The sequence below is a fragment of the Brassica oleracea genome, unplaced genomic scaffold, assembly GCF_000695525.1.
Source record: "Brassica oleracea var. oleracea cultivar TO1000 unplaced genomic scaffold, BOL UnpScaffold01268, whole genome shotgun sequence".
Taxonomy (NCBI): Eukaryota; Viridiplantae; Streptophyta; class Magnoliopsida; order Brassicales; family Brassicaceae; genus Brassica; species Brassica oleracea.
The window spans coordinates 4,025-15,713 of record NW_013617815.1 but is presented as its reverse complement, the minus strand read 5'-3'; the positions used below and the strand labels follow the sequence as shown (position 1 = coordinate 15,713).

General features: G+C 46.3%; 1 protein-coding gene across 1 annotated transcript; it reads right to left on the bottom strand.

The window, feature by feature from the left end:
* Positions 1 to 1,051: 1,051 nt before the first annotated feature.
* Positions 1,052 to 1,368, bottom strand: LOC106321148 (the record flags this gene model as incomplete). The annotated part of the gene is made up of 1 exon (XM_013759460.1): positions 1,052 to 1,368. A coding segment is annotated over exon 1 (317 nt), but the record flags the coding sequence as incomplete, so codon positions are not given.
* Positions 1,369 to 11,689: the final 10,321 nt, after the last annotated feature.

The window sequence follows — 11,689 nt, the reverse complement described above, 5'->3', positions numbered from 1 at the left end:
CAGGATTCGGGTTCCGTTAATTGATTGCACTCTCGTGCCTCTCAATTGTCCTATGATTCTAGGTTCAAGTAATTAGTCACACTCTCGTGGTTTTCCAACTACCCTAGATCCTAGGATTACAAACTATCCTGATGTAGAGATCTTTAGATATCCTAACAATCATATAATTCAGAAATTCATTCAAAACCCTAGAAATTCCTAAACCTAGCAGGTGGATCTACTCATGCATGATGTTTGTCATAGAAATCATAGATGGATAGATGAATAACATAAAATATAAATAAAAACAAACAATGGAGTTCCAAGAGGACTCTGAAGGAGTTCCTCCCTTCTCTCCTAATCTAGAACTATGAATAAAATAAAGCTTAGCCGTCAACAATGGCTTAGAAAACACATAAATAGGGTTTCTGGTCGTCCAAGGGTATTCGTGCAATTTGTGGTTGCTTCTGGGCTTCAGTCAGTCATAAAAAATGCTCAGCCCATATCATCCATATCGATCGATATCATGAGTTCTGCATCGATCGACATACGTTCCTCTTCTCGACAGCTTCCTCTCGCGAGGCAGACTGACCACTCTTCAGCAAAACAGGCATAACTTCTGTTACAGGATGCTGATTGACCTCAAACCGGTGGCATTGGAAATCTAACTCAAAGCTCTATCTTGTACCAAACGATGGGTGCAATCTAACGGTGGGAAGGTCTCCATCTATAGCTAGACATCTGACACGTCTGTGCAGTTCTGCACCTCAAAAGACTCCAAAATCACCATATTTCTCCAGAACGTACCTGAACCTGTAAATATTCTAAATAGACTCTATATAGTAGTAAATATATATTAATATGCTTATAGACCATGGTTAAATGTGTGTAAAATCCATGGTCTATCAGTCCTTCAACAACCGCCTTATTCAGAAGCTTGGAGAGGACATTGCTGACTATAACATATATATACGGAGAGAGGGAACAGCCTTTCCGTATTCCCCTAATACTCATAAAAAATCCCTCAAGTTCCCCATTGACAGACACGGAGAAAGCAGCAGTATCTATGCACCTCATTATCCATGTGACGAAGAGATCCGGGTAGTTCATTGCTCGCAGGGTATCCTCAATGAAAGACCAGCTTACAGTATCAAAATCTTTAGAGATATCCAACTTGATGGCAGAACGAGATGTGACAGACCCCTTCTGATAGTCTTTGACTAGTTCAGTAGCCAATAGAACATTTTCCAGGAGCAGTCTCCCCTCAACAAAAGCACACTGATTGAGTTCTATGGCTTCCGGCAACGTAGCCGTCAACCTTCGAGCTACTAACCTTGACACAACCTTGTAGATAACGTTGCAACATGCTATAGGTCTGAAGTCGGACATCTTCTCTGCATCAGTAGTCTTAGGAATTGTTAGGGAAAAATAAACAGGTATTGAATTCCTCCAGACCCCAAGAAGGACACCGGCCTCTGGGTCCCCGCTAGGAGACACCCCGGGTCCCCGCTAGGAAGTACTCCGGGTCCGATCCCAGGGACCACCCCCTTCCTCCGAGAAAAAGGAAAACTTCCGATAGAGTGAACCTTCCATATTTCTGAATAAGGAAGAGATTAACCTACTCCAACCGACTAAAAGCCGACCTAAAACAACTATATAAGGGGAGCCTAAACCCTAAAGCAAGAGATCAACACGAGGAGACTTAGAGATTAGAGCTAGGCGGCTAGAACTAGGGTTTATACACCAATCTATTGTAGTTCCAGCTCTTTGATCTAATAAAACGTCTCTTTCTACCTTATTACTTGTAAACTCATACGAAATCAAAGCCTTGTCCATCGTTCCGTAGTACTTGTTAAGGATTTTTGTGTAGGATCTTTGGGAGTACCATGGAACGATGGACAAGGCTTAATATTTGTATTGATTTCGTATGAGTTTGAGAGAAATGGGCTTGAAGAGATGTCTTATTAGATAGAACAAGCCGGAACTACAATGATTGGTGTATAAACCCTTGTTCTAGCCTCCTAGCTCTAATCTCTAAGTCTTGAAGTGTCGATCCCTTGCTTTAGGGTCTTGGTTCCCTTTATATAGTCTTCTTAAGGTGGGCTTTAGTCTGTTGAAGTAGGTTAAACTCTTCCATATTCGGAAATATGGAAGGTTCTCCTTATAGGAAGTTTTCCTTTTCCCAGGGGAAGGGGACGGTCCCAGGGACCGGACCCGGAGTACTTCGTAGCGGGGAACCGGGGTGCCTCTTAGCGGTGTAGTAACCCTCCCTTCGGGGTAGAATGGTCGAGATCGACAAAGATGTAATTTGGAGCCGATGTTTTGGAAATCAAAGTACGATGACTAAGGTTGAGTTTTGATCATATAAAACTCGACATGATTCGAAGAAAATAGAAGATTGGTCAAGCATCAACTTGGTGGTCGAATCCCGAACGATACAGATCAATCGAGAGTTTTGAAGTACGAGGTGGTCGAAGAAGTGATCGTGGGTAAACCATGAGTCGAAAAAGCTGCTCGACCATGGTTATACAATGTGTTTGATTGATCAGACAGATGTTTTGGAAGCATCATATTTTTGGAAGCACGGTGTTTTAGAAGCTCGACGTATTAGAAGAACGACATTTCTTCAGCACGAAGTTTTCTGCAAAACTTCGTATCAGAGGAATTTTATTTCGAAGACATCGGAAGCAGAACGGGAATTAAGCAGGACGGGAAGTAAGCACGATGGGATTGAAGCACAATGGGAAAACCCAAAATTGGACGAAACCCTAATTTCGGTATTATGGAAGTCTTCGATGAAGCCGAAGGATCGGGAAACATTTACCGCCAAGGTCAGACTTCAGATTGGATTTTATTAAAAATATTAAAATCATCTGAACGGGAGCAAAAAAATATTCGGGGTTAATCGCGGATCAGAAAATTGCCGAAAGGACCGAAATCAGGCGAATGGACCGAGAAGCTCGAGGTGGCTCGTTGCATATGATCAGAACGTGGTCTCAACTGTCCAGCAAGCTGAGTGTCTACAGAAGCTCGAGGTGTCGCCGTGCATGGAAGCAGTACATGCAGCCTGACATGTAGAAGCACGAGGTGTCTCCGCGCATGCAACCGAAGCATATTGATCGACATGTGTGTGTTGTTGTGGCGCCTTGCATGAGTTCCAGTCATGCAGCCCGAAATCTGGGAGGAGTGGTGGCGCCGTGCATGAGTTCTGGTCATGCAACGAGATATGTGGAACACGAGTTGCCGTCGCGCATGCGTCCGGAGCCATGCAAAGCGACACACGGGCTGACACCAACCTGAATCTGATTGGTTGCTGTCTCCTATAAATACCCCACGACCCCAAATCATTTCTTCACATCCAGACCTGTTCAAAGCCACTTAAAAACGTGAGAGAAAAGTAGAAAAAGAAAGAAAGAGTTTTCGAGGTTTTTCGAGAGTTTTAGAGAGTTTTTGAGGTCAATTCTCTACTGATTTCGAGTCAGCACCTAGGGAAAGTTCTGTCCAACTGAAGATCAATCAAGTGAAGATCAGTTCATATGGGAAGCACGTCAACATGGGTAGAGAGAGAGATAGAGAGAGAGAGAGAGAAAGAAAGAAAGTGGTCGATGTAGAGTATGGTCGATTCTGAAGGCCGATACTCCACCGAGAAGCAAGATTATGTCCAATCGGCGATTCTCTACGATTGTGAGGTGGAAGCTATGTCCAAATGAATTCGTCCAGGTCAGTCATATTCATTGAGAGTCAATTGGAGTTGCTGTCCGGAGTTAGTTCAGGTCCACGGGTTCAGATCAGTCGAAGTTCTGCTCGATACTCCGCCGAGAGGTCCGAAGAACTGTCCAGAAGCTAAAGAAGGTTCTGTCCGAGTCCGAGTCCAGATCAGTCAGTCGAGGCCTGTCAGTTTCTTCATGATGAAGCCGAGGTTATGTCCAAGTCGAGATCAGTTCAGTTCAGTCCAGTCAACTCGTCCATTGGGTTTTGGCTAAGTCCTCTCCGATCAACCAGCTGCCTCTCGCCTAGAACACTGTGAGTTGGCTTGTTTGAATTCCACTTGGAATTTAGGGTAGATCGACTCTGCATATAAATTAGAATAATCACGTTAGTGGGTGATAGAGTCCTTAGGGTTATTTTATTTATGGAACCGGACTCAGTTTAGCAAGGGCTAAGCTGAGATGACGGACTCAGTTTAGCAAGGGCTAAGCTGAGATGACGGACTCAGTTTAGCAAGGGCTAAGCTGAGATGACGGACTCAGTTTAGCAAGGGCTAAGCTGAGATGACGGACTCAGTTTAGCAAGGGCTAAGCTGAGATGACGGACTCAGTTTAGCAAGGGCTAAGCTGAGATGACGGACTCAGTTTAGCAAGGGCTAAGCTGAGATGACGGACTCAGTTTAGCAAGGGCTAAGCTGAGATGACGGACTCAGTTTAGCAAGGGCTAAGCTGAGATGACGGACTCAGTTTAGCAAGGGCTAAGCTGAGATGACGGACTCAGTTTAGCAAGGGCTAAGCTGAGATGACGGACTCAGTTTAGCAAGGGCTAAGCTGAGATGACGGACTCAGTTTAGCAAGGGCTAAGCTGAGATGACGGACTCAGTTTAGCAAGGGCTAAGCTGAGATGACGGACTCAGTTTAGCAAGGGCTAAGCTGAGATGAAAGGAATTAAGACTGATTTAGTAACCTCTCTAGGACTAGGGCTAGGATGCATCATATTTTCTATTCTTGCGTGTTGATATGGTTGATTGCAGGTTCCTGTTATCTTTAAAAATCGTTGCATAGCAGGGAGGCTAACTATCTGGGTAACGGTTTGATTAAGTCGATTGCATGTTAGATTTAATTAAATGCTTTCTCGTGTAATAAATCTCGTTGATTGAGGTTAGTCAGCTCTTGGTAAGGGAGTGACTAACTGGTTGAGTTGCTAGATTTAGGTTATTTGGTTACGTGTTAAGAATCCAAGTGAGTCAGTCATGAGTACGTGTTTGGCCAAAGAATCCTACTTAGTTTCTAGAGCCAAGTATTTTCCTTAGGAATTGAGATTTGTAGAGTGTTAGGTAACTCGCAAGTGTGTGAGATAGAGTTGAGAACCTCGTGGTGGTTCTACTCTTGGCAGGTCATTGCTTCCTTAAATGGTACCACTAACCCAGTCGTGGTCCGAAAAGTGGTGGGCTCGGTTTAACTTGGCTTGATCACCAAGGCTGAGTGTCACACGCGGATGTGACAGCCCCCGGCGAGTCCGATAGAGGACCGGGGCACGGCGATTCCGATTGAGGACCGTGACCGGGTGATTCCCGAGCGCCTACGCCTGTGTGGTGTAATAGTGAAGGGATTTCCGGTGTCCCTTGTGTGGAGTAAGAATGATTTTGTTGGGCCCAATTAGAGTGTCATGTATAGTAGAGGGTTGAAACCCTAGAGTGAGTGGTAACACCGGAATACGGTGTTAAGAGTTAGACTCGAGTCATAGTTAATTAGTGTCTTGTTATTGTGAATGGTGTGATTAAATTAAACATTGGTTGTTGACTTGTTTTTCATGTAGGTTCCTGTTACTTGAAGTTAGATTCATGGAAGGAGGCCTTGTCTAACTTAGTAACGGTCAGATTAGATAATAATTGAGGTTATTGATTTGTGATCGATTGCTTAGCCTTAGCTTTGATTGCATTCTAAGGCTAGATTGATTGTTATTTTTAGTTGTCCGGGTTAGAGTCTAGGTTGCGGGTAGAGGCCGCCAGCTCACTGAGTGATGTTAGGTTACTCATCCAAATCCATTTTCCTTTTCGCTGGTAGCCTTAGGTAAGGATGATCGAATAGCTTGGTGCTGGACGTTAGGACCGCCGGTGTAGATTTTCATGCCTTTTGTAAACGGTATTGTTAATTGTGTTGAGTTGACTCGATTTGGCATTAGGCCGGGCCCAATCTTGTTATTTCAATGTATGAATACTTCTTGAATCAATAAAGTAATTTTTTATATGCGCTTCATGAGTACTCTGATATTTGATTAGTCCGGTCTAACACAACGGTAGGTCGTTGTACGGGTTGAAAAGCCTTAGGCCTCGATCTAACGGAAAACGCTAACTATAGGTACGGGTTGCAAAGCCTTGTGCCTTAACGCAGCGGGACGAGTTATTGGATGAACTGGTCTAGGTCGTGGAGTAAATTTTGTGACTCTGACCGGATCATCCCTAGCCCGTCACGTAGTGCTTCCGGACCATGGTGTTGGGTTGGACGGTCAGTCATGTTCTTGTTTGATTGTTGGCTGGCCGGTTGGCTCATTCATCTCCAACCTTGGATGTTGGACGGTCGATCGGTCATGTTCTTGTTTGATTGTTGGCCATTGATCGACAATATGTCTAGGACGGTTCGGGGGTGTTACAAGCGGGGAACCAGAGGCCGGTGTCCTGCCTGGGGTCTGGAGAAATTCAATGCCTGAGTATTTTTCCCCAACAGTTTGCCCCTTATTGCTCGATTTTGTCATCGAACTCGGGGAATAACCTGTGCACTCAAGTTAACCGGAGTTGCTCATTCTCAGCAGGATTCCCTTAGCAGGACATCGCTCCAGTAATCATGCGATCCCGGGTTCCAATAAAGCCGAAACCATACTCTGAACCCGGGGGTGGACCGGTTCCCTTATTCCAGATCGGGGTCTGGCGCTATTGAACCGCTGACTGTGGGGCCTGGAGCCCTGATGTTTCCCGAAGAGGATCTTAAAGGCTTGATGCGTGGGAAAAGATCAGGAGGCCAGTGCCCATTCAGTTGATGATGCTAGATGCTCCTCTTATTCTTCAAAAGCGCGTATCTTTTCTCGAAACTTTCCCTTTTTTTTTAGGAAGGATTTTTCTTTTTCCTGTAAGGGCCGGATTTCCTTTTTGCTACTTTATCCTTTATGTCAGGGATTCTTCAGAATATTTGGGAACATCCCTATTTCCTTTTTTCATCCCGTGAAAGGGAATGATCTGGATGTATATAAGGACTCGCAATATCTTCTAACTGGCCTCAACCCATCCTCAGCGCTGATTCCTAGTTGAGAAAGATGAATCCCGAATTGCTCATGTTCCCGTCCTCACTTGTTGGTGGTCATCCAAGGCCACGTCGTCCTTTCACCGACCCTTTCTCATCTCATGTTCCTTCCGGGGGAGATGTTCCGGAGGCTGATAGTGAAGCGATTCCGATGGCACCCCTGAGAAGGCACCATTTTTGCTTCTTCGATGACGGTCCTTGTTCCGAGATCCGAGAGGGAGACATGGCTAACATGAGGAGGAAGTATGCTATTCATCCTTCAGTGGGGATGAGGAGTCAGACCGAGTTCGAACGTGCTCGTGATGGGGGAGCGGGTGAGGTAGCTGTCTATGAGGCATATCTGGAAGCAGGCTTCCGGGGCGTTATCCCTTCTCTTATAGGCGAAGTATCATCTTTCTTTGGTTTCTGTCCTTCTCAACTTACTCCTCTAACATGGAGGACTTTAATAGCCATCCAAGTACTTGGGGAACTCCATAGATTTTCTGTCGGGGTGCATGAGATTTTATACTCTTATTACTTTGCTCCTCTGGTTAACAAAGCGGGGTTCTATCACCATCGATCCCGTGATGGCACCCCTCTGGTCGAGGAACCTTCGAGGGGTATCCGGGGCAATTACCCCTTCGGGGATGGTTGGAACAGCCGGTACGTGTTCGTGAAGATCCAGGAGCCGGTTGGTTACCCTACGTCTTGGCGTACTGTTGGTAAGTTCTCCTTTGGACTTTAAATTTTACCATTCCTTTGGGAGCCTGATTTGATGTTTGGCTTTCACCTGTCAGATGTATCCCGCCCGGTTTCCTTTGCTGGAGAAGCAGTAACAAAGCTTATAATGGGAATTCCTCGACGATTTCGATGGGTAACTTTTCTGGTGAGCGGGGAAACCTTACGTCATTGTCGTGTTTGGGGTAAGCCTTCCCATTTTTATATTCGGTAAGGCTTTGTCTCGTTTATTTCTTACATAGGTTTTTCCAGGGAACGTGGCGAGGCTCCCGGTTTCGGTCGTCTATGACGAGTATTAAAAGGCTAAAGCGCGGAAGTGTCCTTCTTACACTCCTCCGCCAATACTGGCGAGGGCTGCTCTATCGGCTAATGGTCTGTCTTCCACCTCATCAACAAGTGTTGAGGTCGGGCCTGACCGTGAACCTTTGGTGGATGCTCACCGGAGATTGATCGGCGAGGTATTCCTTCTTCGTGGCCAGATGCAGGACATGGTGGCTCTACGGGATCTACTAGTTCAGCAAGTGTAAGCCTCGGCTAGATGGGAGCTCATGAAGGAATGGCTGGAGAAGCATGTGGAACATTGGAATCCAGAAGAAGAGTATCGGCATCATTTGTTCCTATCCGGAGGGACCAGCCCTCAGTTGTGGGGTCGCGATTCTCGTAGGAGCCTTCTTTTTGAATGATTCCTTTCTTTGTTTTGAGACTCTGGTTTTTGTTGCTTTTTTGAATAAAGGCTCTTTGTAGACCCCTTTGACTTTTCGAATAATGATGCTTCATAGTTTTTTCCTCTTTATCCACTCCTCCCTGTTGCTTTGCATGCTCCTGATAGTAGTTGTTTTGCATGTTTCTTTTTAAGAAGATCTCCTTCCGCCTGTTTTACGATCGAAGTGGAACTCTGTAGTCTATGATCCCTCTCTTTTCGTAGGTTAGGGAGATGGGCTATAAACTCGGAGGTTACGAGCTAAAGTATGGACTCATGGAGCTGGAGACTGATCTCGTAACCTGGAGGTTGTGTGAGGCCCCTTGGGTCGTATGGGGACCCAGAGGTCGTGGAAGAGCCCGGAGGTTCTCTTTGGATCCCGAGGTCGTATTCAGGACCCAGAGGTTCCCCTAGACCGTGAGGTCTTATTTGGGACCGGAGGTCCTTCTCTAGATCCTTGGATCATGACTGGAGCCCGGAGGCGGTATAGGAACCCAGAGATTCTTTGATAAATTTTGAGATCTTAGTTGGACCCTGAGGTCGTGGAGGATACAGGATTCTCCCTTAGATCCGGAGACCGTATTGGGACCCTAGTGTTTGTATTTGGACCCTGAGGTCGCATGGGAACCCAGAGGTTCTTAGGGATGTAATGACCCCGATGCGCTCTAGGCTGCACAGGGGTTCTATCCTTTTTCTAAAGTTATATTTAGGCCTCTGAGGCCGTCTAGAAACCCGGAGGTTTCTTCCTTAGATCCGGAGATCATTGATTGGAACCCGGAGGTTCTCGAAGCTGTAATGACCCCGATGCGCCTTAGGCTGCACAGGGGTTCTAGCTTCTTTTTTATCTTTGGAACCCTGAGGCCATATAGGAACCCGGGGGTTCTTCCTTAGATCCTGAGATCTTTGATTGGAACCTGGAGGTTCTTCCTCAGATTTTATACATAGGACCCGTAATCGTATTGGGGAACAGTGGGATTTCTCTTTAGACCGAGGGGTTGCATAAGGACCCGGAGTTCCTTGGGAACCCGGAATATTTTGCTTTTCGCAGGGACCGTACTCCGCCTTCCTATGCAAGACTACTACCGGTACCTGTTTGGATTTCGCATTATGCCGCTCGGAAGCTGGCCACTATCGAGTTCTTATGTTGTATTCTACTTCTGCAGGAAGTCGCTAACATGCTTTAGAGGGTGCTGGTGTGGGTGTTATGACCCAAGTGCCAGGCTTCGCTGCTTTCCACGTCTGGAGAAGCGGGATTTTGATTGCTCCCTGTATTTCACAGTACTTTTGCAATAAATATACCATGTGTTCCCTGTATTGTGTAGCTCGTAGCGTTTTAATACATGTACTTTTCACACTGGTACTCTAGAGACCCTGATGCGCCTTAGGCTGCACAGGGGTTTTAGGTAGTTTCGACAGCATACTCAGGCTTGCGCATACCCATTCCTGCTTTATGTCTCATACCCGTTTTGATTTTGTGGGTGTGCCACTTTTTGCAAGGGTTGGCCAGGATCGGAGGTCTCTGGAGACCTGATCCAGCTCGTATGCCCCTTTAAGTATAATGATTTCCTCTCTGCCTTTATAGTCGAAACTATTTTAAGCTTTGTCCGGAGACGTTTAGCATACATAGGAGCAGGAATTCATAATGCTTAAATAGTATATAGTAGTATAGAAATCATGGTCCGGGGACCGTATTAAAAATGATAGGCTTTGAGGTGCAAGGCGTTCCAGCAGTTGGGTTGTATTTTACCTTTGCTATTTTCCAGCCGGTAGGCGCCTGCTGTCCGCACCTCGATGACCTTATAGGGTCCTTCCCACCCGGGGGTGAGTTTACCCGTTGTTTTTTCTGCTCGTCGTATAACCCAATCCCCTTGCTGGAAGGTCCTAGTTTCTTGTTGTACGTCCTGGCGACGTCTTGCTGGTAGGACCAGTTTCTTAGCCGAGCGGCCTCTATTTTTTCATCGAGTAGGTTGAGGCTCACCGCCATCAGCTCGTTGTTCTCCTCCTGAGAGGTAGACCCTGAGATAGTTCTTCTCACGTGCATCTCCGTGGGTATTATGGGCTCAGAGCCATAGACCAGCGAGTAGGGAGTTTCTCCTGTCGCTGTTTTGGGAGTGGTCCGGTAGGACCAGAGGACTCCGTGTAGTTCTTCAGCCCATTTCCCGTGAGAGCCCTCCAGTCTCTTTTTAAGCATGTTGACCACGGTTTTGTTTGTGGACTCGGCTTGTCCGTTAGACTAGGGGTGTCGGGGTGTGGCGAAGGTGAGTTTTATGCCCCAGTCCTTGCAGAACTCCTTGAAGTTGTGGCTCCTGAACTGGGGTCCATTGTCGGTGACGATCTCTTGGGGGTCTGTTATCTGGCTGAGTGCTTCTGTTATCTTGGACCCCGAAGCGAGTGATTACGTAGGTCCACAGGAATTTGCGGATCTGGAGGTCTGTTATCTGGCTGAGTGCTTATGCTTTGACCCATTTGGAGAAGTAGTCAGTGACTACCAGAAGGAAGACCTTCTTCCCCGGCGCCATAGGGAATTTCCCTACTATGTCCATGCTCCACTTTCTGAAGGGCCATGGTGAGCTTATGGACTTGAGGTTCTCCGGGGGAAGCTTAGAAACTGGAGCGTGCCTCTGACACTGGTCGCAGTGTTTGGCTTGTCTTTCGGCGTCGGCGGCCATCGTGGGCCAATAGTAACCCGCGCTTCTGGCTCTGAGCATCAGGCTTCTACTGCTAGAGTGGGATCCACAATCTCTTTCATGTAGTTCTACAAGGATTCTAGCGGCTTCTCGAGGTGTGACACACCTCAGGTACGGGCCTGAGAAGGATCTACGGTATAGCTTCTCCTGGGAGATACAATACCTTGCGGCTTGCTTCTTAACTTTTCTGGCCCGTTGCGATCTTCTGGGAGAACATCGTTCTCTAGATACCGGATTAGGGGGTTCATCCAGGTTTTGCCTTCGTTGACAGTGATACCACTCAAATTACCCTAAGGAGTGAATTACTCTCTCAAATAAGAGGTTCAGTTGCAGTACTTAGGGATCGAATCCACAAGGAGCTAGGGAACCTATTAAATCTAGTCAAGTTATTAATTCTAAGTGTTTGTTGTTTATGGTTTAAATGTAAATAGCAATCCCAATTGAGCAAGTATATTGCTCGACTAACAAGATGATTGGGGGTGTAACTTATTTGGAAGATATTAGATGCAGGGTTTCTATTCAGGTGTTGGAGATTATAATCCTATAGATGCCTAACAGTTGCATGCATGATATATTAGAGCTCAACTCCTTAATTACAGTGC